At 34.5% G+C, this 27,500-nt stretch overlaps 1 protein-coding gene across 11 annotated transcripts in view; it reads right to left on the bottom strand.

Moving 5' to 3' along the window:
* The window catches only part of LOC127837069 (glycerol 3-phosphate dehydrogenase-like), a 284,765-nt gene that overhangs the window by 256,952 nt on the left and 313 nt on the right, over window positions 1-27,500 (bottom strand). For 2 of the 11 annotated variants that reach the window (XM_052363877.1, XM_052363883.1), the window contains exons 2-8: window positions 26,464-26,579; window positions 24,541-24,684; window positions 24,099-24,249; window positions 23,553-23,914; window positions 23,258-23,376; window positions 22,323-22,417; window positions 21,801-21,913 (exon numbers count right to left, since the gene is read on the bottom strand). In XM_052363877.1, coding sequence (XP_052219837.1) covers window positions 21,801-21,913; window positions 22,323-22,417; window positions 23,258-23,376; window positions 23,553-23,914; window positions 24,099-24,249; window positions 24,541-24,684; window positions 26,464-26,552 — 1,073 coding nt within the window. In that variant the 5' untranslated portion in view covers window positions 26,553-26,579. Of the gene's footprint in view, window positions 1-20,405; window positions 20,938-21,800; window positions 21,914-22,322; window positions 22,418-23,257; window positions 23,377-23,552; window positions 23,915-24,098; window positions 24,250-24,540; window positions 24,685-26,405; window positions 26,580-27,500 lie in introns of those variants that run through there. The other 9 variants (XM_052363886.1, XM_052363884.1, XM_052363876.1 and 6 more) reach the window with 8 other exon arrangements.

The following is a 27,500-nucleotide window of genomic DNA, read 5'->3' as shown; positions in this document are numbered from 1 at the left end:
TATTATTAGATGTATTATAATTATTTGTAGTAGTATTATTTTGTATAATTATTATATTTTTAGGAAACATCCATATGTGCCCTATATCAGTTCAGATGGAGTCAAGGCGAAACAATTATCCCCTGGCCCAGCATGGTGACAGCTGCTATGAGCTACAAACAGACGACAAGGTGATATGGGCCCACAGCGAATTTGTTTGTAAGCAACAAGGCGGTCATATGGTGGCAATAACAAGTGAGACTGAGCAGACCTTCGTGGACGCCTTTATGACACGTTATAACCCTGGCCACGCGGTCTGGATCGAGCTCCATGATAGGAACTTTAAAGGGCAGTTTGAATGGACTTCAGGTTTGTACACATTATGTCATTGTTTTCATTAATAAAAAGCTCCTGTTAAAATGTTTTTAAAAAAAGTTCCTTAAAAACACACGATATTTCTTCATAAAATTGCTTGATGTACCTTAACAACAACCGTCATAAATAATATGCCGCCAAAATAAATCAGAAAACAGGTCCGCTAAAAACATATCCATAATACAGAGGTCAGCCATTTCTGCAAAAAGCGACTAAACACTTCTAACACAATTTGTTTGTTATTTTTTTCAAAACGCAAGTTTCTTTTTTATGACGGGACTGTGGGAATTCAATTATATTTCACATACAGTCGTAAAAAAAGTTAAATCCTGTAATACCAAATATAAAGTGTCATATAAATACCATGCGTATAATTATGACTACTTAGTTTTTATATACCCTGCTACTTTCATTAACACTTTCTATATACGTCAAGTTTAAGTAAGTTGAATTCGCACTGAACTTAAAACAGAATAATGGAAAATTAAAATTCAATGAACGTGGAACTTAACCTGAGGTGACTGAGGACGCAAATATTTCTAAAATGGTTTAACAAATACTGATTCACTTTGAATAAATCATTTTCGATTCCTATTTAATAATGAAAACTAGAGGTAAATGCGTGTTTATTAATAAAAACATCAAAACGATTGCTTTGGAAATCGCCATGACTAGTCAGAACGTTAATCAGTGCTCGAAATGGACACGTCAGATTAACATAACAAATATACATATAGTTTAACTAGATAAGGATGTGCGACGATGCAAATCCCGTGCATATGTTAAGGTATTCTTATTACGGTTTTAGAATGAGCCATGCATGTGTCGCGTTTTGTTAAAAATATCCATAGAATACTTTGTACCAAGATTATTCAAATACATTTTGTTTTGCACGAGAAACGTTCTTATTAATAAAGCAATTTGTAAAGTGTACAATTAAGAAAACGCCATAGTGTAAACATTGCACGTTTAATGTATCCATATATATGATAACATGCGTCATACATTTGTTTTGAAAAGTATTCTTCCGTTGTAAGAGTTCGATACACACAAAACGTTTCATCAAGGATGTGGGATTTGTGAATAAATGCACTTATCATCACTGCTTTTATCTTTTTTGATTTTTCAATTCCCATATATACGATTAATTTCTATGAAGAGGTTACTTGATTAGCCGGCGCGTATGAATACATATTGAATAAATATTGCATACACCTACATGTTGTCAGATATATTCGAGTTTATGAGACAACGGCCCCAATTGCTCACATGTTTTACAGAATAGAGACCTATTTTTGCCTGGTAGAATTAACTTTTGCCATCGAAACAAAAATAATGTATTAATTTTTTAGGAGAAAGTGTAACATACACGAACTGGGTTCCAAATCACATGAGCAACTTTGTAAGTTACCACCAGGAGGACTGCATTGCACTGATCCCATACCAACTCGGCCAATGGGACGACATACCTTGTGGGTTCCGGGATCCAATCTTTGGTGGTGACACAGGAGAGACACATTACACATTCTGTGAATACAGTAAGAATTCCGCAAAACATAATGTTCTATAAATCTTAAATACAAGATTTTGTAGCGAATATTTGAAGATGCTTTCGAGAAAAGAATATAGAAATGAACGTTCTTTCAATCATGTTCCATTGATCAAACAAACAATATAAAACAAGTGTTTGTACAAAATTTTCGATCATTTTCTTTACCCTATAAAAAGCCACACCGCGTTGTTGAATTGGTCATTTGCAGTAATTTGCATATTGCAGAAAGTCAGGGAAACAACGTGTTGGTTGGATAAAATGCGGATATCGCTTCTGACGGAAACTCAAACGTTTGGGTACAACGTATGCTACTATGTTTGTATCAGTTATCTCATTATAACATATGGTTCACGTTTTCATAACATATTTGTGTATTTATATCCATCATGATAGTGTTCGATCAACATATAATGTGGGTTTCCGGTCCCGGTTCTTGTGTTAACATCTAGATTTTAAATGTAAGTCTTAATAGTTAAAATACGTGTGTGAAGTTACAATAATTACGATATTAAGTGATACTCATGATAATCGAGGTTAACTGGACAGAGTCTGTGTACAATCTGCAAAAAAGAAGGAGGTTTGTGACTTTGAAAAGACAATTCACAAGCTTTTGGGTTTTTCCATAGGCAGGTAGGGTGTGAAAAAAAGGTCGAGCAAATTTTCATAAATACATAGACATATGTATACACAAACATATTGTCGAACGTTTCCGTCATGCTTGACAGCACCTTGTAATAGCTTTGTGGTTGCAAATACATTTGGCAGTGATGTTTAGAAGTAAATCTCGCTACAATCGCGTTTAGCTCGTGACTGTTGTGAACCATAAAAGACTGCATTCCTCCACTGCGAATAAGCAAATGGATAAAAGCTTATTGGACTTGTCTGTTTTTAAAAGTTTAAAGGGGCAGAAGTTCAAAAAAAGATTCAAAGAAGAAAATAATAGAAGATGATGCTTCTTAGCAAAAGTCTATTAAACCCATGGTAAGTCAGCAAAACGCAGAAGTTTCAACTGACAAGTCCACAACTCTGTCCATAAAAAAGCGCCTAGATGAGATTAGTCTGAAACCGTCTTGACAAACAATGACACTTCCGTTATTCGTACAATGATCAGAGTAACCATTGATGAACTCAAGAAAAAGTAATTGAGTCCCTTTATTAAACGCTTAGAAATTATTGAATCAAATGTCTTCGACCAGTCAGAAGAAATGGACTCTTTACACAGTCAACTTAACAATAAGAACAAAGAAATAATAGATCTTAAAACAAAAATAACCGAATCGGAAAGTTTAAACGAGCTCAAAGAATACAGCCACAGAAACAACATGCGCATAACGGGTCTCTAGGGCGACCCATATTTCCAATCCTCCATACCGGTTAATGAACAGGTGTCGTCTCTTTTGAGTATCAAACTTGGTTTAAAGGTTGAAAAGGAAACCATAGATGTCGCTAACAGGTTAGAAAAATTCAGGTCCACACCAGCAATCGTCAAGTTCGTAAGGCGCCAAACAAAGTCTGGCGTAATGCGAAACGCGAAACTACTCAAAGTGTCAGGTATATTTCTGAATGAGGACCTAACAAACTGAAACGCGGAAGACCTAGCGTCTGTAAGGCTGAATGACCCCGAGATCATGGAGCGTGCTTCGTCTTTCGAAGGGAAGCTCTATGCACGCAATAAATAAATAGAGGCAACGACCGCTCAGACAGAATTGACTACGAACATTTCCAAAGGTGTCGCAACAAACCATGGCAGAAGACGGTCGGTTCACAGTTGTATGCCAGCAAGGTCTCAGCTAATACACCTCGATGTCAATTAACATGTTGTTTCGTGTTATTAATATATAATAATGAATAAAATAAGGATATTAACGTAAAGTTGACCAACACGTTGATTTATAATGGACGTACAGATGCAGGGACCGTAATGGGGAGTGTAATTTGTGTGTTATAAATACAGGTGTGGGAATTAAACCGCTTTATTACAATGCAAGGGTATGGATATAGCATAAAGCCATACCGAAAACAAAGCAGAAACATTTGTGTCGCACAACATGTGTTGTTCTTGCCAAAATCCTCCAGGAGTCAGTTATAGTCTCCTCAGGAATTTGTGCAAAGTGAAGAATTACAAATCTCGATTACGGTGAAAAATGTACTGTCTTGTATTTAAATGTAATTCATCATAACCGCAATTAGTCGATACTATTTATTGTAATTTGAGGCCCCAATAACATATATATAAACAAAAACACTCTATGTGAGAATGTGACAGCCAACTGTTGCTCGCGGACGTCTTTTAAACTTTGATAGTAGTTAGATATGTACAACAAGATAAGCATTGATGCAAAGCATCAAAGGGCGTCGGGAATTTCAGTGTAAAAGGCACTCAATGAAGTTACATGGAACGATTTTTTTCTACTGTAAATATTAATATATTGGCCGATTATTTTAAACAAAATAGAAAAAGATACTGGTATAACCATTATCTATAATTTTGTGTTATAAACCCCAAATAACCATTATTTATGATGTTGTGTTATTACCCCCAAATAACAATTATCTATGATTTTGTGTTGTAACCCCCAAATATTTTATTGTTCATTTTATTTACATTGGTTTCTTTTTTTACTGGCATCCGTGTGCAGTTTTAATTAATGGAACAGAACTATGTAGGTTTTAAAAAATCTGCTTCATCTTGTAAGCGTAATTTCATATTTTTTTTAACTTCAAGGGGAGATGATTCTGAACTTATTCTTACGTTGCTCATTTACGATAGGGTTTGAGTACTCATTGATATGAAAACACTGTAAAAGTTTGAAAAACAAATTGAATGCAAACTGTAAATTGCATAAATTGTGAAATTGAATTGTTTATTTTGTCAAATTTAATAGAAAAAAATCTGGACTTATTGTCCCGATGTTTCTCATTTTAAATGAGGTAAAAATACTCATTGATATGATGACACTGTAAGTTTGGAAAGAATCTGACGAAAAATGTTAACATAATCACCTAACCAAGAAGTTTTTCACTTTTATTTTTAAATTCAAAGAGACATACTTCTGGACCTATGGTCCGATATTGCTCATATAGAGTTTGGGTTGGGTCCTCATTGATAAAAAAATCTGTGCAAGTTTGGGAACAATCGGATGAAAATTTTGGACTTCGAACAACGATTTCAAATTTCTCAACTTCTATGGACGTATTGGTCGGATAATGCTAAAGGGCCCATACCTACTGGATAGTAATACGTGTCGCGCTTCGCGCTCTATATGTGGTTCTTTAAAAACAAAACTCCGAGGAGTGCTTGACTCTAGGGAAACGGGTTGCTGGGACACAGCTCCTCCTTGATAAGCGGTTGCTTCCTTTATCGTAACTCATTGTTACAATCAATAATACGTGTCGCGCTTCGCGCTCTATATGTGGTAGGGATAGTACTTAGGGCCTATGATAGACAACCATTTAAATACATGGATAATAGATGTGTTGTTTGCATTTATTTGTTTATATAAAAACACGTGTATTTTTTATAAGATATTTAAGTGATGTAAGAAATTGTAATAAACGTTGTCACCACGCGGCATCCATTAATTTAATAAAAATGTCCAATTGTAGTAAAATGGATTTTAAAATGTCTACATAAAATAAAGCTCTATTATATGTATTAACCTGACTGAAAAAAAGTGTCAGCCGCCGTGCCGGAACCCGGGATTGAACCGATGCCTTTAGATGATTGTTGCGTAAACAACTTCAGTCTAACGCTCTCCCAACTGAGCTATTCCGGCTGACATTATGTATGTACTTCTATTTGGTAAAGTTGTGTATAGCGATCGTTATTATATGTCTATTAATAAACTAATACATTGTACGTTTTCGTACCACTACGCCTTCCAATAAACTTGCTTGCGCGATAGGTCGTCATATATCGTACTACATTGTTTCTCCACTAAATAAGTAATTTAGAAAAACCACAAAATAAATATATTTTGATTATGTTTTGTTTTTATACAAAACCAGAAAGTTTCGCGTATTTGCCCAGTCCCTGTGATCTTTCCCCTGTGATCAGTTGTTGATCAGTTATTAATTAAAACAATTAGCTTTGCATTATTAGCAATAAATGTTGTAATCAATGTTATAGGCACAAATGCAGTACTTATTTACACTAATTTAAACAAAAAATCACCACTATGCAAGATATTCTTAAAACAAAAATATATACATTGATCCTCATAAGCGAAAAAAAAATGCATTACATACTAGTCGCCGCTCTCCAGAGCGACGCCAATTATATATTAACTGATAGGTGGACCAAAAGACGATATGTTGACATTGTACGTATACAATGTAGGTAACATGTGCTAGTGTCTTAAGAGGAATTTACATTTTCAATACGGCACAATACCCTCTAAACAACGTTATAAATTAAATTTTGTAGAAAGAAAAGATGTGCAATTGAACGTGTATGCTTGAGTCGTCAACCGTGTTAAAAGTGTATGAATAGTAATTAAGTTCACAACAATAGCAAAAAATATAACAGTTTACAGTTTCGCCTTTAGAGGTACCGGTGTCTACTGCCGCGGATGGCACTCGATTCTTTTTGTTTCTCGCTATGAAACATCGGACGCTCTTTTGAAACTTCGTTAATTACTAGCTATAGTACCAATACGTTATTCTTCGTAGACCTTGTTAAGCATTCGCTTATTTACACTAATGTGTGGCATTAGAGTTTGAAAACAGGACACGTTCTTATCAAACAACGCGAATAATATGATATCTTAAATTCGGAACTTTTCGGCATATTGCGACGGTTATTAAATGTACTTATATTGAGAGCATGAGTCCGTATTCATCCGACAGATGACGAGAGCTCATGTGTGCAGTAGGTTACATATGTAAAAGATACGCATTTACACTCTGAGATCGCCACGATAGGTACCATTTTTATATCTTGTGTTAAGATGAGTTATTTTGTTCTAATGATGCTACGTTCTGGAAGAGACCTATGTAAATAAAATGAATTTGCATTTGCAATTTATCATTGGACAACTGAATGCAGACCGTGTGTAAAGCCAATCTTTAACATTTAGTATTAACAGTTAAACCTTTAAAACAATCGGTGGTTAAGCTTGTGGTCCTTAAGGAAAGTAAAAATATATCTAGTTATATCTATGATTTTCTTGTATTTAAATTTTAGGCTTAATCCGTGCTGTCTATAGATGGCAAGTTTGCAAAGCGCTGTGCAGGTCCTGTTGCTATTAGTTACAAACGTGCACGCCGATTTCTCGTGCATATGTAACTACAACATCGAGTGCGCAGTGTATGCGTCGGTGAGCAATATTGTAACTCTTTTTTAGTTTCAATGTCGATGAAGTCTGATGTGCGAACGCTGCAATGTGCCGATTAGTAAACTAGTATGTTTTTATTTACGAAAGAAATAATAATAATATAAGAATAAAAAGGATAACATTTCAACGGACCTGCTTGTTTTTATATGAAATATATTTTTATCATACTCGTATTGTTTGTTAGAAAGCAGTACATCACTTTTACAACGAGTCAAACAGGCTATAACGCTCTTGATTAAAAATTGCATTATTTGTTTATACTTTACTTAATGTTGATTCGTTTTATCAATTTGAATTAACACATAAATATTTCGTCAATTACTGATTACCAAGTGTGAAGTTCGGAGCTTCATAAACAAGTTTCAATACTTTGCACTCTCCTTTCCAATTAGTATGTGATAGATTTACATGAATCATAAAACAAATGTAAAAGGCTCATTGTAATACTGATAATCTGATGGAGAACAAATATGCTAATTGTTATCATGATGCTAATTACGATTATGATGATAACGCTGACGATGATTACCATAATGTTGGTGATGATGGTGATGATGTTGATGATGTTGATAAAGATGATAATAATACTGATGATGATGCCCCTTTCAAATTGATTATGATGTCACAGTCAAAATGAGGACGTTCTTTGTGCGTGTACTACCAAAGTGCGTTCCGTTTAACTTTGTGTGTGTTCACCGCAATGCACAACGGTGTGCACACAAATTTTGGGTTTAAAACAAAGAGCGGGTCTATACATATTTCTAACTAATACGCCTATTATAGGCAGCAACAAAGTGAATTTACGAGTAAATATAAAAACATACACTCAACTAGACATTTCACCATATGCTGTTAAATAAAATAAAATCTTTAATGCAAATTATTAATGTACCTTTTTCCAGAGCTTTTGTAACAAATACTACGGAATTGTAACAAATACTACGGAATCGGATGCAATTTATAAACTGTATTATTCAATAGCATGCTGCTTAACATGTATGTTGATTTACAATTGTGAATTTTAATCAGGACAGACAAGAATATTTATTATGTACGGTATTGCAGAATAAGCACCAAACCTTATTGTAATGATTTTATAATTAGTATGCACTTGTTATATCCAAAATGTTTATCATTAATATAAAGCTGTTGTTAAATAACAGGATACGGTATACACTTACGGAGAGGTCACTTAAGTATTACTCATACTTACAATGTTATGTATTCTGTAATCGATTAAAATTATAAGTAATTTATTGCCAATATGTTCCATTAAATCAATATAAAACACAATTTTGGGGGGAAAAAAAGTATTAAATTAACGTAACGGTGACAAACTGGTAGAGTTCCGTGCTGATTTATAACGGTCGGAAAGGTACGGGTTACGTAATTGATGGGTGCATATTGCGTTAAAAATTAAGGTAAGAATCGCTTTAACACCGTGTAAGGTATTGTTCAAGCCGTGTTGATTATTTTGCGTTCTGTATTGTTTGTGCAAATTGTTTAATTGTACAGCCATTTAATTGCAAAATCTGTTAGACATCCGCAGGTTCCCCTTTTGGTCAGCTCTACGAGTTTGACTGCAAACCGGAAGGTCCACCATCCAACGATCCAACTTGGGTTATCATCCAGTATGAACATAAAGTATGTATGACTTCACATAGATATAATTGTCTACTTTATGTATTCATGTCTACTTTTGACTGCTGATTATAACTCGGTCCATGTTGTTTTTTTCAAATACCAAAATGAGTATACCTGTAATAATATTAAATTCATAAAGGAAAATAATATATAATCAGGCTGAGAACAAAACATCATTTATATACCAGATTGTTATCAGCCCAAACCTTACCGGAATCAGTTATAAATGCCGCTTTTGGTATTTGTTTTAAGGCAAAGGATTAAATTTATCTGATATTAAGCAAAACGTACTGTCTTTTGCAGTAAAATAGCACTCATCTTTGTCGAAGTCGGTTCTATTCATAGTCATATGGACCCCCTTAACGTATCAAAGACTCAATGTGTTAGATATATGACTAAATAAATCAACTCTAGCTCAGGGACGTCCGAAACACTTTGATAATTAATAGTAAGTTCAGATTTGTACACATATTCCAATGATAGAAGGACCAAACGACGATATGTCGACTATGTATGTATACATTCTGATTTAATACATTTACCAGTGTTGAAAGAGGAATGAAAATGTTCATTACTGGAAAATCCTGAGCGTAAAAAATTATAGACTTAATATGGTCAAAACGTTGATCAAGAAAATATGTTGTCCTCATTATAAAGACAGTTTGTTGGCTTAGTTGCTCTTACTTTCGGTCAAAAAAACAACGTAAGGTGACAATTTGACAAGCGAAACATTAAATCATGATACAAATTAATGTGGACCGAGCCAGATTTATTACAATCTAGCCAATAAAAAACACTTTTTAAAATCATGATTACATTGTATACAATTTATATAATATTCGTATAAGCTTTTCCAATCTTATAATTAAAATAGATATCAGCTTAATGTGCCACCATTTTGTGTCTTGTAAACGTGATTTTATCTTATTGGACCTTTACTTGCCCTAAGTGTCCTTTCTGTTCCAATTTTGTTTTATTAGTCAGGTTGACGTGTCAATAAAGGTGGAACTGCAACATACATCATTTAAACGTATATCTTAGTTTGGTCTACTACACTAAATGTTAAAGGAACTTTTTACATCCGTCTGACAATGACGTCGAATCATTCTAAATGTGTTAATCACAATGAACATCTTACAATATCCGTAGAAAAATTAACATCTGGACAATTGCACAATATATGTTGAAGCGTGCAATTTCAATTATTTCATTCTTCAATAGGCGCATTGCTAATTATTTATTGACATAAATCGTTATCAGTTGATCGAAATATACTATTGTCTTACACAACAACAAGTAAATGTACAAAGTAATATTTAAGTTAAACCTGGATTATATTTGGTCATCTTCACCTATATGTTATTTATGTTATATTGACTAAAACAATCATTAATATTTTTGTTTAAGCCTTCTGTTTTTCTATGAGTGTCATGTTTCTAAACAAATTGCTAAACCCCTTCCAGACTAGTACACGTTTGGTTGAAGCTAGAATAGAATGCATTGACTCAGTCGAAGATCTGCTGCTTAATCATTAACATTACGAAAATGCTAATGAAATATAAAAAGGACCAAGAAAATATACCGAGTAATGCCGATTCATATAAACGTATAGGTTCGTACTGAATATCCCAATTATTATTTACTTCAGTACGGATACGTAAAGGTGATAAAGGACGTTGAGACGCAAATCTGCTCAGGCGCACCACCTGAGGAAGATATAGGTGTGTGAACATTTACGTATTCACACGAATTGTTTTCACAATACCTTAATCATTAATTGAATTTAAATTGAGTGTTTTTCAGAATATTTACAGTCAATTAAGTTGGCAACCTTTAGAATAATGCCTTTTATGTAAGTTAAATGCTAAAACTTGTTTGTGCCGATGCTATATCCTTCCGTGTGTCAATTGATTAAATAAGACGTTAATAACAATAAACTTGCTGTAAGCTTAAAGGAGGCATAGTTAAGGCATCCATCTCAAAATGTAATCCAACAGGGTTGTTTCCCTTTCTTTCATAAAAGACGATTACATTTATATCTATATTTTTATACACGACGTATGTTTAAGTCACTACAACAACGGTTCCAACAACAACGACATTGACGACAACGACGAAAACAACAAAGGGGTCTCCTACACCAACCACAACAATCACCACCACTACAACCACGACAACAATACAAACTACTTTAACACCACAACCGTCAACAAGAACAACAACAACAACGGCAGTATCCATAACAACAACTCAGACACACTCAACAACAACAACAACGCCTTTACAAAAAACTTCTCAATCAATAACTACGACTGCGAATGCAACCCAAAGGACTACTCCAAAACAAACAACGAATCATGGAACCACACATATCAGTACAACAACAGCGACAACAACAGCTAACTATGTTATACAATACACACAAGGTACGTTTACTTTATTGCAATCTTATTACATGATGAACGCTGTAATTTGGACGTGGTGCTACAAAGTGTTATTTTGTTTTACAAATGTCATATTATATTTTTTATGATCGAAAACGCCTTGTAGAATATGTAACTTAAAATGAAATTCTAGTAAGTAACCTTACTATGTGTGTAATCGGTAATTGATACTGTATGTTCTGAGACTGCATACGTAAATTATGCAGATTTATTAAGACATCTCGGCTGGTTTAATTGATTTAATGTTGGTTTACACACAGTTCAATACGGATGCCCCCGGCAGTACTTTCAGAATGCTCAACTTTATCATGGAACTTTGTTCACACTGGGGAACACGTGCTATGAGATTGTTAATACGCAAGCGTCATGGCCTCAGGCGGAAGCGGATTGTTTGGCCAAGGGAGGTCATCTTGCTCATATTCCTGATCAGCGTCACCAGGATGTCATATACCAGGTGACCAGTCAGCATCTAGGAAATGACGTCTGGATTGGGTTGAATGACATGAAAGAGGAACAACAGTATGCGTGGTCCTCAGGTATAGTTCAACAATCGTTGTATTAACAAACAAATTATTCATGTTTTTTTCTTAGCTATTTTACAACCACAAACAAAGTTGCATCACTTGTATACTGCAGCCACCATGTTGGTTAGTCTGTTGTTTGGCCTTGAAGTGTCTAATGTCTTTCAAACTACTTTTTAATTTCATATTCAAGAAAGACACAACTTTTTTGAGTGACACACTAATAACAGTTTCGATGACGAAATCCCGCCATGTTGGATTTATATCTTACAGCTGCATCTTATTTTTTACTGTATTATAGTATTATAGTATTTGATTCACAGAATTCGAGATTATGTTTGATATAATGATTTTTTTTTTTGAAAACATTATACAAAATGGTCGAATTGTGGCAAAATGTTATTGGTCGGCCATTTTGGATATGTCTTTTCTTTGAATCGGAAAACTTAAATAAGCATTTAAGCATGCAATGAACATAATTCGTTGCAGTGATTGATGTTATACTTCCTTTGATTGAAAACAGAACATAAAATGTGCGGCCTTCACTGATTTTGTATAGATTTTTTGGCTTTCATTATGTGTCGTCTTTTACAATATGTATGTTTATGTATTTATCAATTATTTGTATTGATATATGTATACATTGGTGGTAAAAATATAGCATTGTTTTAGGTGAAACCTCTTGAAAGATATGTGTCAAGCGGTAATAGGGGTCCATTACTCCATTGTATTGCTTTCTTGTTAAACCAGTTTCCATTTCTAAACAAGCTTAACATGTCACTGAATAAATAGATCATATTTAAAGTAAGTTTGCAACAATCAATATGATGAATAAATATGTGGGTGTTTTTAATTCTTGAAATTCAGGTGACCCAGTGACTTACACTTATTGGGTAAGTGGCTACGAAAACTCCAGGTTTCACGGTAATGAAGACTGTGCTGGACTTGGAGCTAAATCCTACCATGGTCGCTGGGACGATATTGCGTGTTCCAGCCGTTTGAACTATATATGTGAATGCAGTAAGATTGTATACAAACAACAAGCTTGTTATTAGCTTGTTATACATTAGATCTGTGGATTCAGCAATATTTAATACATTAAACCATTTAAATTCTGGCGAGACATCAAGTCAGTGGATCTGTTCGTCAAAGAAAGGTTGCTGATGGTAAAATAAAAATCGATATATAGGCCGATTAAGATTTAATTGACCTATAATTATTGCGATAATTATATGAAGCGGAAAGATTTATTGCAAATAGAATTTCAAAAATTGTAATATTTAATGTTAAGAAACGCAAATTTTAAACCATGGTTTATTATTACACACTTATTATTGGAGATGAAATCAACATCCTTGTTTGACGTAAAACGTTTAAAAAAATTAAATGTCATCGATACATATTTTAGATCTAAATATATTTAAGATGGATATAAATTACGTTTTATATGATCATAATTCTATTCTTATGCTGACATAAAAAAACTATGTGTAATTTATAAAGCCAACATAAAATAACACTTATTCCAATTTAAAACTTCACTTCACTTGTTGGGAAGTCGGTTACTATAAAACGGTATGTTCTGCGCTTATTTTTTCCTTTTATCAATTGTAAAAGTGATATTTCACAGTTCAATGTTCGGCCTCGACGCATTTAATTAGCTTGTTTGTCATTGTGGAGATAAAAATTGCGATGATGGCGTTGTGAAATTTAAAATGACGTTTTTCTATGAAAAATTCTTTATTTTTACAAATAAAAAGTGGATACACAAGTGTTTTATTTTTTTCAAATGAATTCGCTTTTATCAATTCACATAGAATATATGACAATTGTAAATACGAAATATTCGTATAATTTATTTTAGCATACGTAGAACTAAATAAACATGTCTGATATAAAATGCTTTTTATTTACTTTCTCTATTTTTTTCTTATGAAGTTAATTCCAATAAAAGATGTTAAGAAACAATTACAGAAGGAAATTCAGTGAATTTTACTTATTCAAATATTGGGTGGTATATGGTCGAATTATGCTTCAGACAGACAATTAACACATAAGTAAATCTCAAATAAAGTATAGGTCATGATGACCGAATTACACAGTTTACAAAAATGACAGGTTCTAGAGAAGACACGAAACAAAAAAAATATGTTTTATGTTGTTGAGAACAAAAACACATCAGTTTTTTTTCAACTACGATTGTATTGTTTAGAGTCATTTTTTATTATCTCATGTTGGTTTATTTAATTCAGAGTCAATACTGACAGTTATATTTGCAACGACAACACTAATGCCTCAAGTCTTCATACCAGATGGTTATTGTGTTATTTTAACACCATACACAATACATTAGAAATAATATTGCGAAATTACATAAAGGCAAACATTTCACACATGATCAGACAAGTTCTAACTGTTTAAGTTTCAGAAGACATCCACATTTGTCCTGGATCTGTTCAGGAAAACATTCGACGATACAATTATCCCCTGGCTCAACACGGCGACAGCTGTTACGAACTGCAGACAAAGAAAATGATATGGGCCCACGGCGAGTACATTTGTAAGCAACAAGGCGGACATCTAGCAACAATAACCAGTGTGATGGAGCAGGACTTCGTGGACACCTTTATGGCAAGCCACAATCCTGGCAACGCTGTCTGGATTGGGCTTCATGACCTGAATGTTGAGGGACAGTTTGAGTGGACTTCAGGTTTGTGTTACTCTTAAAATTGTATTTAAATCATGCTTTAGTCGAGTTTTTTTAATTTATCACAACAACATCCATGAATAAATGTTGGTGCAGCAGTAATAATTACAAATAATTGCGTATTTTAGTGATGGCATTAGTAAAATATGTAGCCAAAATGCATTAGGTAAACAAAGTGATTGTTGTCTGTCCCAAAAGTGAAAAACAACGCGAACAAAATGTGTTTGTTATGTAATTAAAAACACTTCTATTTCCAATATAATAAAATGCGACGTCTTCTACATGTATGGCTAATACAATCGAAATAAACGTTAAATAATGAACCGTTATGGCTAATGAAAGACGTCATTTATACACTTTGCGGAAAGTTATGACCATTAAACGTCTAATTGTCTTGTCACTTGACCATTTTCCTAATCAAATTAAATCAAATATTAAACCAAGAAAGACGACCAAAGCAGAGCTTCATAAACAACGCCACTTGACGGTCCTCTTGCATCTTCAAAATTTCAGACGACTGATTAACTGCTTGTTTCGTGGCTAAATATTTCCATCATTAACGTTATGTATAAAGGATAGATAATAAAAACGGATCGATAAATTCCCATTTTTTAGTAAATTAATATAAAATTATGCAATAAAACTCGAAAACAAATTGTATATATGTTAAGTTCTTTGACCTCGAACTTCTCTAATTGCTCAACAATAGCTCTCCAATTAATATTTACCCCTTTAATAACATGGAAAGGCTAACGTTTTGCATCTGCTGATCCACCACATAACCCTTTTAATTTGCCGGTTTCATTCCGAGAACAGGGTGCACTTTCGTTTTTAATATTGCAAACCATTCTAGTCCTTACAAACAAAACAATCGTTTTCGAAATCGACATGAATGGTGAAAACATTGTCGCTACAGTTTATTCAAAATGTGTATCTATGTGTTTTAAATATATGCATCCGCGCATGAATATTGTTTACGAAAATAACGTTAGAATTACAACGCTGCTTATAATGGATTCTAAGCAACACAAGTTTACAAATAAGTTAAACGTCAATGGTCAATACTATTAAAGATGAAAATACTGTTCAAAGGCGTTTCAACTGCTCATTTTGTTTTCGAAATTCGCCCCCCATGTTTCACCTTTTTTCAATACCAACGAGCGCTGTGTATCTACACTATATATATCCAGTAAATGTTACATGAAACGTTTCCTTTTAATAACGTTTTGTTTACTACCGATTTAAACCAACGCGGGGTAAAACTTGCGATAGAGCACAATTCGTCTTTAATATGATCAAGTATAGATACTAAATGTCGCATTTAAAAATAAGGATAGCTTATTCTGCTATGTTTAAACTTTATTGCGCCATGGTTTACTTTAACATTCAAGAAAAAACGAAACGTTGCATCACGACTGTGGCATTTTAAATGAATGTATTACCATCAGTGTTGTTTTGTTAGGTCTGACCATAAACGAATATAGAGGTTAAATTACATTCCTTGGTTAGCCGGCGTGGATGAATCACATTGACTTGATATTGCTTGGAATAGCAACTACATGTAGTTTATACGATTACCGCCGCAATAGGTCTAAGGTTGATAAAACGTAGCCGCACAAAGCTCGTCATAATCTTTAAGCATCACTTGATAAACGTTTCTCCAACTCGGTAGCAACGATGTATTGTCTATATTAGGCGAAAGTGTTACCTACACGAACTGGGTTCCAAACCACATGAACAACTTTGAAAATTACCTCACTGAGGACTGTATTGCACTGATCCCGTACCAGCGGGGCCAGTGGGACGATATACCATGTGGGAAACAAGACTCTTCCTATGGATTAGAAATAGGGGAGAAGCATTACACCTTCTGTGAATACAGTAAGAATTGTGCATGTAAAATATTCCGGGAATTGATAATTGGACATTGAAACTTATTCTTGCAAATTTTTTGTAAAGAATAATGAGGTATATACTATGTTATGTATACACACAAAGAAAAGAAAATAGTGCTTGTTTATGTTCAATTTATTTTCGTAACAAAATGTATGTTGCTAGGCTTTTACCCCACCCAGTTGTTTTTGTATTGCGTAATTTAACTAAGGCTCGTTTTCGATTAAATATCATAATCACAGTAAGAATTTAAATGAAACATTAAAGATAATATCTTATTAATTTATTTAAAGTCATGCCATTGTTAAACTTGTGTATTTGTCAACGATTAAACTTATTATTGTTGTTCGCGCTTGCATCCTATTCATTCATTAAAATCCGCCATTTCGTATGACGTTCATTGGTAGGTATTTTTACTTTAACGGTCGTCACAGTCATTGACGTCACGACGGTTTTAGTATAAATAGCGGGGTCAAACGTAAACAAGTTTCACTTTCGAAAACAGCTTAAACGGAGAAAGATCAAAATTGAAATGATACTTTAACTACTTCAGATTAATATTAGCATTTAAAAAGGGTTTGAAAAGTCGTGAGATGCAGGTACGAATATTTTATTATTGTTTGTTTACGATATTTTGATATATGCTTTTGTTATCATAATGAACATAATTATGAAACTGAAAGTAAAAGTACATAAACTTGTATAACCCTTTGTTTTTATCTTGTTATACGGCATAGCAATGTCTCTACCTTATTGCTGAATTGGACAATAGTGATCATTGTCTTTTGCAGAAATTCATGGACGTGTTGGTCGGATAAGATACGGATACCTCTGCTCTACATGAAATATGAAAATCTACGTTCACAACATGCTCCTTTCTTTGTATCAGTCATTTCATAATAAACATTTAGTTTAATTTATCGAAAAAGTGATGTTTATTTGTCGTCATACACTTGACAAATCGAAATAATATTAACCAATACAAGTCGAATCATTTCTAATATGGTGTATTTTCTTCCCTTTAAGTATATCGCCTTAAAGTATAACTAGAACCAATCGTTAAGATTACCGGTATCATATATTTGAGATTTCCGATTTAAATATCAGGGTTCTGAGTTCAAACCATCCGAATATACAAAATTATCAGAACGACAAGAATTGTGTCACTTGTGTTTATTAACCTGTTTATCACGGACACGTATAATATGGACATGAAGTGCTTGCATGCATTTGATATTTATAAAACAATGTCTTAAATGTTGACAAACAAGACAATCAAAAGGGTGTTTCACAATACTGCTCAAAAACGTCGAAACGTACGCTAACTTTGAACGCGAACTACTGCAACAATAACTTAAGATTATCATACAACAAACACATCTATCAAATCAGATCCCAGGCCCATGACCTCGTTACAATCAACGATATAGTCGTCCGTTTAGTGTTTCAATCAAAGCGATGAATGCACTGAAGTTGTTCGCTATTGCATAATCATAGACGCAACTAAGTTTTCAAAATTAATCGCAAGTTTGAAATAAACACAAGCCATTCACATGTATAAAGAGTGTGTCGTAAAGCACCGGCAGATGTATGTGCACTGTTTATCATCCTATTTATGTTATAGAGATAACTTAGACAAAATAGCAACATCATGGCCATTTTTGACGTTCTGAACGCATAGAAAGTATGATGAAAATTGTATAATAAAAACCTTATATTAAAATATTTGCAATCACCATCATATTAAATGAATGTTTTTGGAATATGGAATACCTAACACACTAATAATATAATTTCATGATGGAAATTCCCTGTACAAAACTTTTGATTATTGACACCATATACAAATTCAAAATATACAATAAGATAATCGATGAAAATAAATAAAAAATAAATCTGCGAGCAATACATTTTACTCACGAATTAGGTTATCATAAAGACAGCTCTGTTGACCCTTACTTTGTTGTTTATGCATTACTTGTGACGCTAGCAGTTCACACGATGTCAACCAGTCTCTGACCTTAACATGGGTATAGAACACTAATGCACTCTCTCGACGTAGCTGTTTTACCCAGATTTTCACCTTAAATGATCTTTACATAAAGCCAGCAGACACGAACGAATATTCGAATATTTCATAGGCTGATTCGAGTTAAACCCCCCGAACTTAGGCTGCATTACTATGTCTGCGCACCGCGTAAATATAGCACTGTTCTGTTCAGTGTAAGGAATGCCGGACTATTCTCTGCATTTTTAAACGACACAAATTGTGGCCCTGTAACAATTACACATTAAAATCCATCTCGCAGAATATCAGGGTCTGTACTCTGTCACTAAATCGTCCGGGGCAGACATAATATATTATCGATAAACACAGTTTTGCTTTAAAGATGAGAAAACAAACACTACCAAAATAGTATAGCGATAAGAGGAAATTCCTTTAATTATCTAACCACAAAAGTCTACCGTACTCGGTCAGCACGTCTTGACATCGTTCCTGAACGCCTGGATAGGCTACCCTTATTTACCAGTTTGCTTTTTTGAATTTAATGTTGTATCTATAATGCATTGTGATAAAATGTGTCACTTACAATGAGATATTTAATGACCCTCGTCATGCGAAAATAGGTCTTATGCCATATGCTGCCATCATATAAATATATATATATATATATATATATATATATATATATATATATATATATATGTGTGTGTGTGTGTGTGTGTGTGTAACGATATTGATACTCATTATAGATTAACAAATCATACAGAATATTATTCAATTTCACTAACAGTTTTCAAGCATTAATATTGTTTTATCAAATCACAAATAAAGAAGTTATTTATTTGTAAGAAAACAGCACTATTAGTTTTACTAGTATAATACCTATAAAATAGCGACATTCAAAAATACACAAAATATATTTTTTATTCGGATATTGTGCAGCCAAATAACTTTCCTAAATACCCTACATTGAATGCAACCAAAAAAAATGAAAGTAGCGAACAATAATATAAGTATGAATATATGTATTTGCAGCAAACAATAATTTAAGCTTGAGAATAAATAAATAGTAACATCTTACCCGAAAGATATCAGAACACACGATGGCGAGATTGCCATGCGCTGTTCTTTAAATATTCTTTCAGGGGCAACTCCTTAAAATTTGATCCGGCTTTTTCCAAATACGTATTCCACGTGATCCCACGTGGTATCACGTGACACGTTTTTTTACCTACTTATTCATATTGATTCGGGTCAAAACTGTTGACCCTTAGTCACTGAACTTTCCCGAATCTTCGAACGTTTCCCCCTTTGTTCCAAAATTGGAAAACAATTTAGATTGGAATGTGTTATTCACTCTTTTCGCTGACTAAACTGTTTTTTGTTCCATTTATTTAGTACACCAAGGTAAGTCTCCGTCATGTAAGAATTAATATGTGGAGTACAACAGGGAAAAAATGCCAACGTAGTGCCGCAATGCGTAAAACTGTTATTACTTTGATATATTATTTTCAGAAAATGGACTGCACAATTCCTTACATAAAATTAAGCATTTCTAACAATATGCAATATTTATTTTAAAATTTTGTTGATTGAAATTAATTACAACTTTGCTAATTAGGATTAATTAAAATTATCAAATAAGTTAAAATTAAAATTTACACATTACAATTATTTCATAAGATTGTGATTTTAATTGGAGTACACCAACCCAGGAAAGAGTGATTTAGTTAAGTGACCGAAATGGTTTGCCTGAAATGTTGTTTAAGAGACCAGTCGAAAGTTGTTTTATGATCGACGTGGCTGATCTCATATTTATAATATCAGAGAACTCATAATAAATAAAAATAGCATACTGCAATGTTTTGAAAGCATAAGTGTATGTCTGCATACACAATCGGGTCTGAATTATTATTGAACAATTGTATGGTTCGCAAATAACAAAACAATACAGAAAACATCGTTTATTTCACGCAAGTATACAACATATACATTAGGGGCAATATTTAACAAAGCAAGTGTATTAAGCAAATTTTAAACAGGAAGAACTGCAAGTTATGAATAAAAAACTCCGTCTTCTGAATGTCTTCTGATTGTGCATGGTTAAGAGTTAAGCCCCCTAAACAGCATTAGGTATACCAGAAATATAAAAAAATAATGTCATAGTATGACACTGCTGACGACGTAATTAATAGGATATTAATAAAACATATTAATATAGTGGTCATTTACATTCTGGAATTAGCGACATACTCCGTTCGTCCAGCGAAAGTCAAAGGATGCGTTATAAAATGTTCCACACCATCAACAATGGCTGAGCCATGTCTGGTAAACGACACATCCGGTTTAGAAATAAATAAACTTTGACCTCTGTCTGGTTCAATGTTAAGACTCGTTTTCACCAGACTGTGCACCTTTTCAGCGATACCGAGTGAGCCCGATAGACCGGTAGAGCGAATGCCACCGACTGTTATCCATTTTCTGTAAAAAGCGAAAAAAAATTAGTCAAGCATTGTGTGTATTACATTTTGTGTATATCATAGATTTGTTCTGGAGTCGACCCGGGAACGTATTCACCAACCAGTTCTAAGACTTATGTTTAAAAAATAATCTCTTGAAACTGGGTTGTTCTAACAGTGGAACACAGTTCATTATGGCCCGAAATGCAATATCTCCAAATACACAACACTTCATTAAGAACCATTTACTAAGGACACAATAAAATGTTTTGCCTGTTTATATCCAAAACTGAAAGAATGTTCTTGGTTTTAAGTCTTTCCGTCACTCTAAAGTAAAATAACTTGTTGATGAAAACGGGCGCTTGTTTTTTAGTACTCTCTGTTACGCTCCTACTACAACTCACAATGGTTTAAATTTCGTTCGTTAGACGAGTAAGTATAAGTTAAAATATAGCGGGCATTAAACCTGTGATCACTGAGTCCTGGTGCCTCTGTGTTACCACTAGAAAGCTTCACAACAAGAAATGAACGAGAAGCTAAGTGCTTTTTTGCGCATGCACGCGACGGTTTTCTTTATTTATCGTTATCATTTCTATGCGAATAGTTTAAACCTAAGTATGTTTGTTCGAAAGTGCCAAGAATAGCATTGGTTGTAGTATTTGCACTTACATAAATTATAAAAATAAACCCAATCTGTTATGCATGTCGACTTGAATTCTAAGTTTTAAAGCTCCAATATATATTAGTAGATAAGACGTATACATTTGAGTCGATAGTACAAACAGAAACCGTAAGACCAAAATCATGTATCCTTAATAACAACCACTTTTATCACATGTATACTCGTAAAACTTAACAAATTAAAACAAAATAAGCCCAGCCGACCTGTCTGTCTCGGCGGATATGATGTAATCCTTCACATCAGTGGCGGGTCTGACTCCTGTGTACAGAGAGACCACCGGATGTGAGGGCAGTTCTCGCACCACTTTGGCGGCAATCTGGTCGAAATCATATCAGAGTCATAAATACGCTTCGCATTCAAATTACAGGTCACCCTCTCACGACCTTTGTATCGACCAATCATAGCTTCGATATCATGTTATTAACATGAAAATGAACGTAAAATAAGCTAGGATACCAAGTGAATTTATTTATCATATTAACACGAAAATAAAATTCCGAATCGCCGTGTGTGGTATTGGCAAAAAAGAGAACACTTTGCGTTAAATAAAAAGAAGAGTTATTTATTTCCTTTATAAACTCGATTTAGTTGTTCAAAAAAGCTCAAAACAAATAGCTTCCGTGTATTGACTGAGAATTCATATTTAATTCGGCTGTCAAAAGAAATGGGTGATCTATGCCTGCTGGAGAACATATGCACTTATGACACAGAATTCTAGCGTTTACCTCTGTGAGACGCAGACGAATGGATTCATCCACGGGTGCTTGTCGTCTGCTGTCAACATTCTCTGCTGTCGGCCCGACGATTACGTTGTCATAGACTGAAAAATGAGAACGCTGCGAATGATGTTCATTTTTTTTTCAAACTTTGACACCCACAAGTTTGGTTCGATTTTATTGTCAACGTAGCAGTATATATTTACACATGTGATGTATGTGCACTATGATTTCTGGAGAAAAGGCGCAACTTAAATCCCATGTTTGTAACGGTTGCTTCCAAAATGAAAATATGTGATGATAAAATAACATATATTGTGTTAATTTTATTCAATCCATGTTCGTTAGATGGAGTCAGCTGTACTCTTTAAATATCACATAATGTCATAGTATTAACAATACTATATTGACGGTATATCTACAGAATAGCAGGTTACTGCCCTACCATTATCTAATTAATCCGGTTGTGCTTAGATTAATATAAATACGAGGATTGCTGAACCGTATGTTAATTATTCCAAGCCAGTAGTATCGTAAAATGAAAAGGTTTAAAATTGTGTCTCTGTTCATCAAACAACTGTTTACATATATAGAAATATGCAATCGCTTTGTCGTTGCATTTTAATCGCGAATGAATATGTCCATCGTTCATAATTATTTATAAAATCTGTTTTTGTTGGTCGTTTCGTGTACGTATTACATCTTGGTTTCAAACTTGGTGTTAATCTGATTCATTCCTTCTGAAAATAACGACGTGAGAGCTGATTAAAATTAAGAAAAATATAAGGTACCATGGTATCAGACCGATATTGTCATAGTGGTATGATAAAAACGCCAACAGCCCTGATATAAAATAGACTTTTACTGCAAAATGTTATCAGGTCATTATCAGCGTAGTGGTTTTGAAAACAACATGTACAATATAAACATTCCATTAGATATACCTGAACGGAAAACTATGACGCCTTTCGTGACGTCACTCGGTACCGGAAGTATGCTTGAATTCAGCAGGTTCTGCGCTGATTTCGAGTACACTGTGTACTGACCCTTTCGTGGTAAGATTCTGTAATAATTAATTTGTTATCTATAGCATGTTCAAATGTAAATAGTTAATAAAAATAAATCCAATAAATGTAGGTAAAATATCCCTGAAGTAGTTTAAGGACGTGTAAGATTGTTTACGGGAGCACAACAGTAAATTCAAATTACATGTTTTTTTGTAAACAAACATGTTTCTACCTAAATTCCGATTTTCCCGCCAAAATGTTCACTATGTCGCCATAGAGACCGGCGCAGTTCACAACGCATTTTGAATTGAATGTTCCTCGTGTGGTTTCCACGATCCACATCTCGGTATTCCTGACTACGCTGCAAACACGTGATCGAAGTAAAATGCGTGCACCTTTCTTACGCGCATCGTTAGCGAGCAGGACCGGAAACAGCCACGGGTCGGTGACTGCTTCGCCCGGAATCCAGAGACCGCCTAGCGCCCCGCAAGTGATGTTTGGTTCCCTTTTGTACAGTTCTGAGCAGCTCAGTTCATGCATGGTCGTGCATTTGGCGGCGTTTGAGTTGGCCACTATTTGTGGGAACCTCTCAAGCTGCAAAATACCACAGCCTTGAATAAAATACTGGACATTGTAAAATGTTCAAACAGTCTGGTTAGGTTAGTAAGAAGCCATGACAATCAATAAGAGCAAGTCTAAGGGCACATGTTTCAGTGATTGTAATTTATAACATTTTATCACAACAACGAATACTATTACAATGTTTCGATGTGCTTACCTGTTGTTCATCCCATGCCACCATAGTGGCGCCAATATGATTAACTGGTACTCCCAGTTTGTCCAACAGCGGGAAAACTCGCGCTTGGCATCGCTGAATACAATCTAGTTCGAGTCCCTCAGTGGCGTCAAAACCGGTGTGGAGCATGCCACTTGATTCGTTCAATGAATACGATACATGGATAAAAACAATGATGATAAATGCAAGTTCATACGTATATATATCTTCTTATAATAATGCTGCATGATTTATTTAAGCATATGCTATGTTTAATTTATTTTACTATACATCATGCATGGTATTATTGTGTTTGTGTTGATTAGTTTGTGTCTGTGTTTATTAGCTAAGCCGAAAAAAACTATTCAAATGATAATGAAATACGTACCGAGTTCTTCATACGGAATATGAGAATTTATAAGATAATGAAATGGAAATGCCTCACCTGTTTCCCGAGCTCGCTTCAGCAGCAAGGTGTTCGTTCTTTTCCAACAGTAGACATGAAAAGCCGCGTGACGTCAATTCGAATACGCATGCGCATCCAACGACTCCGCCCCCTATGATGATGACGTCATATGTTTCTTCCATTCTATTGGTGGAAGAAAATATCTATCAATAAACATGTTAATTTATAGATCTTTGGTAAAAGGAAGAACAACGCAGATAGTAGGGTAACTCGCCCTTGAGTCGATTTTGCCCTTGAGTCGGACATTTTTATCTTTGTAGTTTTCAAAGATCAGTTTTGTTTAGCATGATGTGTGACGTTATATCGAACAATTTACCCTTCATACTCAAAATAAATAAAATTTTGAAATGAAATGTTATCAAATATTATCTGACGATGAAATTGGATTCGTTAAAGTTTTAATTACTTCTGGTGACGGAAAATTCAGAATTTTCAATTATCGATTATCTTTATACCATCGGCATTTAGTTCAGATACGCTTGACAACATTCACAAATGGCTTCATATTGAAAACATAACCTTATTCTATAATAATGAAAGGTAATTTTCAGTGGTTTGCCCTATTGTATTGGTATAACATTAAAAAAAATGAATTACAACTCAATTAGCCCTTGAGACGAACGCAATTCGCCCTTACGGCGAACATGAGTTCATATAATGGTAGAGGCATACGGATGAGAATTAACCACATATTCATTTCAATTAACATGACCTTATCTATAAAGAATCCCATAGCTCACAAACAACATGAATCACACAATGTTTTATCCTTTTAGGTCTGTACTTTTCTTTGTCACCCCAAGTGCTACAAATGGTTCCGCTGTTGTAAAGGTCGGATAGACACTTCAAGTGACCATGTCATTTTTCCTCTTTTTATAACTTATTTTCGTCAACATGTTGACAAAAGAATAAACTTATAAAATCAACACATGACTGTTACTGTGCAATTTGCATTTTTATAAATATATAGAGAATGGATAACCAAATAAATGCTAAAAACAAATCTGTGTCCGTGTTAAGGGCGAATGTGTCCGACTCATGTACGAGTTCAGTGGGTATTGTTATTCAACTTTTTGTCAATGGACATAAGCTGGGAATCAAATAATTATTTGTAAAATAGATTCATATGATATTATAGTTAAAGCCTGCACAAGCTGAGTCCCGGCTTTGATCACAAAGCTTTTTATTATAGACTTATACCGCTAACCCGTCCGACTCAAGGGCGAGTTACCTTATCATGTGTTCATTTGTATAAGAAAAATTGTGCGTTTCTTGAAATAGACTCCATGTTAAAGCTGAAATATGTTATTTAATTTGATTTGACAAAACATGAAATCAGGAAATGTGTGATTTTTGTCTTAATCATTAAGTACTTAAACTTTATATGTTATACATATCAAACTGTGCTCATCGTGTTACTGTGATTGTCTCAACGTACTGAACCGCCAGTGGCGTAGCTGCTATTAGGCAAAGCAGGCCCGGACCTACACTTTTTTTCTAAACATGAAAAAAATAACAATGCTTCAATTTCGAAAAACGCATTAAAATGTTGACCGTGAGGGGGACGAGGTATAGATTGGTTACCACCCCTTATATATCGCATACTCTCTATATAGATTTATATTTAGAGACTATATTATAGTCAACGGAGTCAACGGTTATATTCAACGGGGGACCAGTTAAGGTGAGGTGTAAGACATCTGCAATTCATATTGACATGATCCTCAGACAATGGATTCTGGTCGTGTTCAAAGGACATATCTTCCAATTATCAACTCTTCTTCTTTCTATGTGCATTGATTCTAGCTCGCTTCTTTTCACGTGACTTGCTGTTGCAAGTGTACCTCGTCAAAATCCCAATCAGAGCAAACTACGCTATTCGAGATCCGTTGACATACTGACTGATTGCCTTGTTCAACGTCTTTGTCGATCACCTTGCTGAAGAGATCACAGAAAGGGTGCTCATCAATCAGAAAAGGTTCTGTGCGCATCTACTTCTGCCAACAAGGTTGGATAACCTGAATGATGAACAGATGAACCAAATCTACACGAGTTTCGAAAGCGACTTAGACTCGACAAGAAATGCATTTGTGGACGATATTCGGCGCATGAAGGTACGGTGGAACAACAACGCTCAGAAGCCAGGCACTCTTATCGATGCTCTGGATGTTACACCAAAGGCAGCATACCCGGCTATACACCGTGTACTAGCAATCCTGCTCACAATGCCAGATACCTCAGCCTCGTGTGAGCGTTCCGTTAGTTCTATGCGACGTATTAAATTGCACATGAGAACACCATGACTGGTTAAAAGCTGTCTGATTTAGGACTCACATTCACAGAGAAACGGATGTTTCGATCGCTAAATCGTCAACGCATTTGCCTCGGTTAAGTGTAGAAATATTGATTTCATGTAATTGATGCACTTATTAGAACAATTAGTGTAATAGATCGACTATAAGTACATTTTACACTCAACAAGTTACGGTGCCTTTATCGACATGCAGACAGTATTATTGGAAATAATTCCCATGGTTTTACTTGTGAATAAGAGGAGTGTTACACTTTTAAATGTTTCTCCGTTCCATACTATTTTTAAATAAAGTTCTCTGGTATAAAGATAATACAGTAAAATTTAGTTCTCTGACATTGAGATAAAGCAGTAAAATATCAAAGAAAAACAGGCCAAAGTCTTATATTTGCGTATCTTATTATTTGTCTAGATATGCTTTAAATCTCACCACAGGCGATATAGGATTTTAAAATGTTCAGGGGGAGGTCCCCGGACCCCCCGTTTTGTATGTACCATACCCGGGCCTACAACTCCAAAAATGCTAGCTACGCCCCTGACCGCGATAGTAAGTGGTGTATCGAACTGGTCTTCGTTATGCTACTTTATCCGTCGTAGTGTACTGAACCCTAGTGCAACAGAGTATTGA

The sequence above is a fragment of the Dreissena polymorpha genome, chromosome 7 (assembly GCF_020536995.1).
Source record: "Dreissena polymorpha isolate Duluth1 chromosome 7, UMN_Dpol_1.0, whole genome shotgun sequence".
NCBI classification, from domain to species: domain Eukaryota; kingdom Metazoa; phylum Mollusca; class Bivalvia; order Myida; family Dreissenidae; genus Dreissena; species Dreissena polymorpha.
The sequence above is the reverse complement of the archived record's forward strand: the minus strand, read 5'-3'. Positions and strand labels throughout refer to the sequence as shown.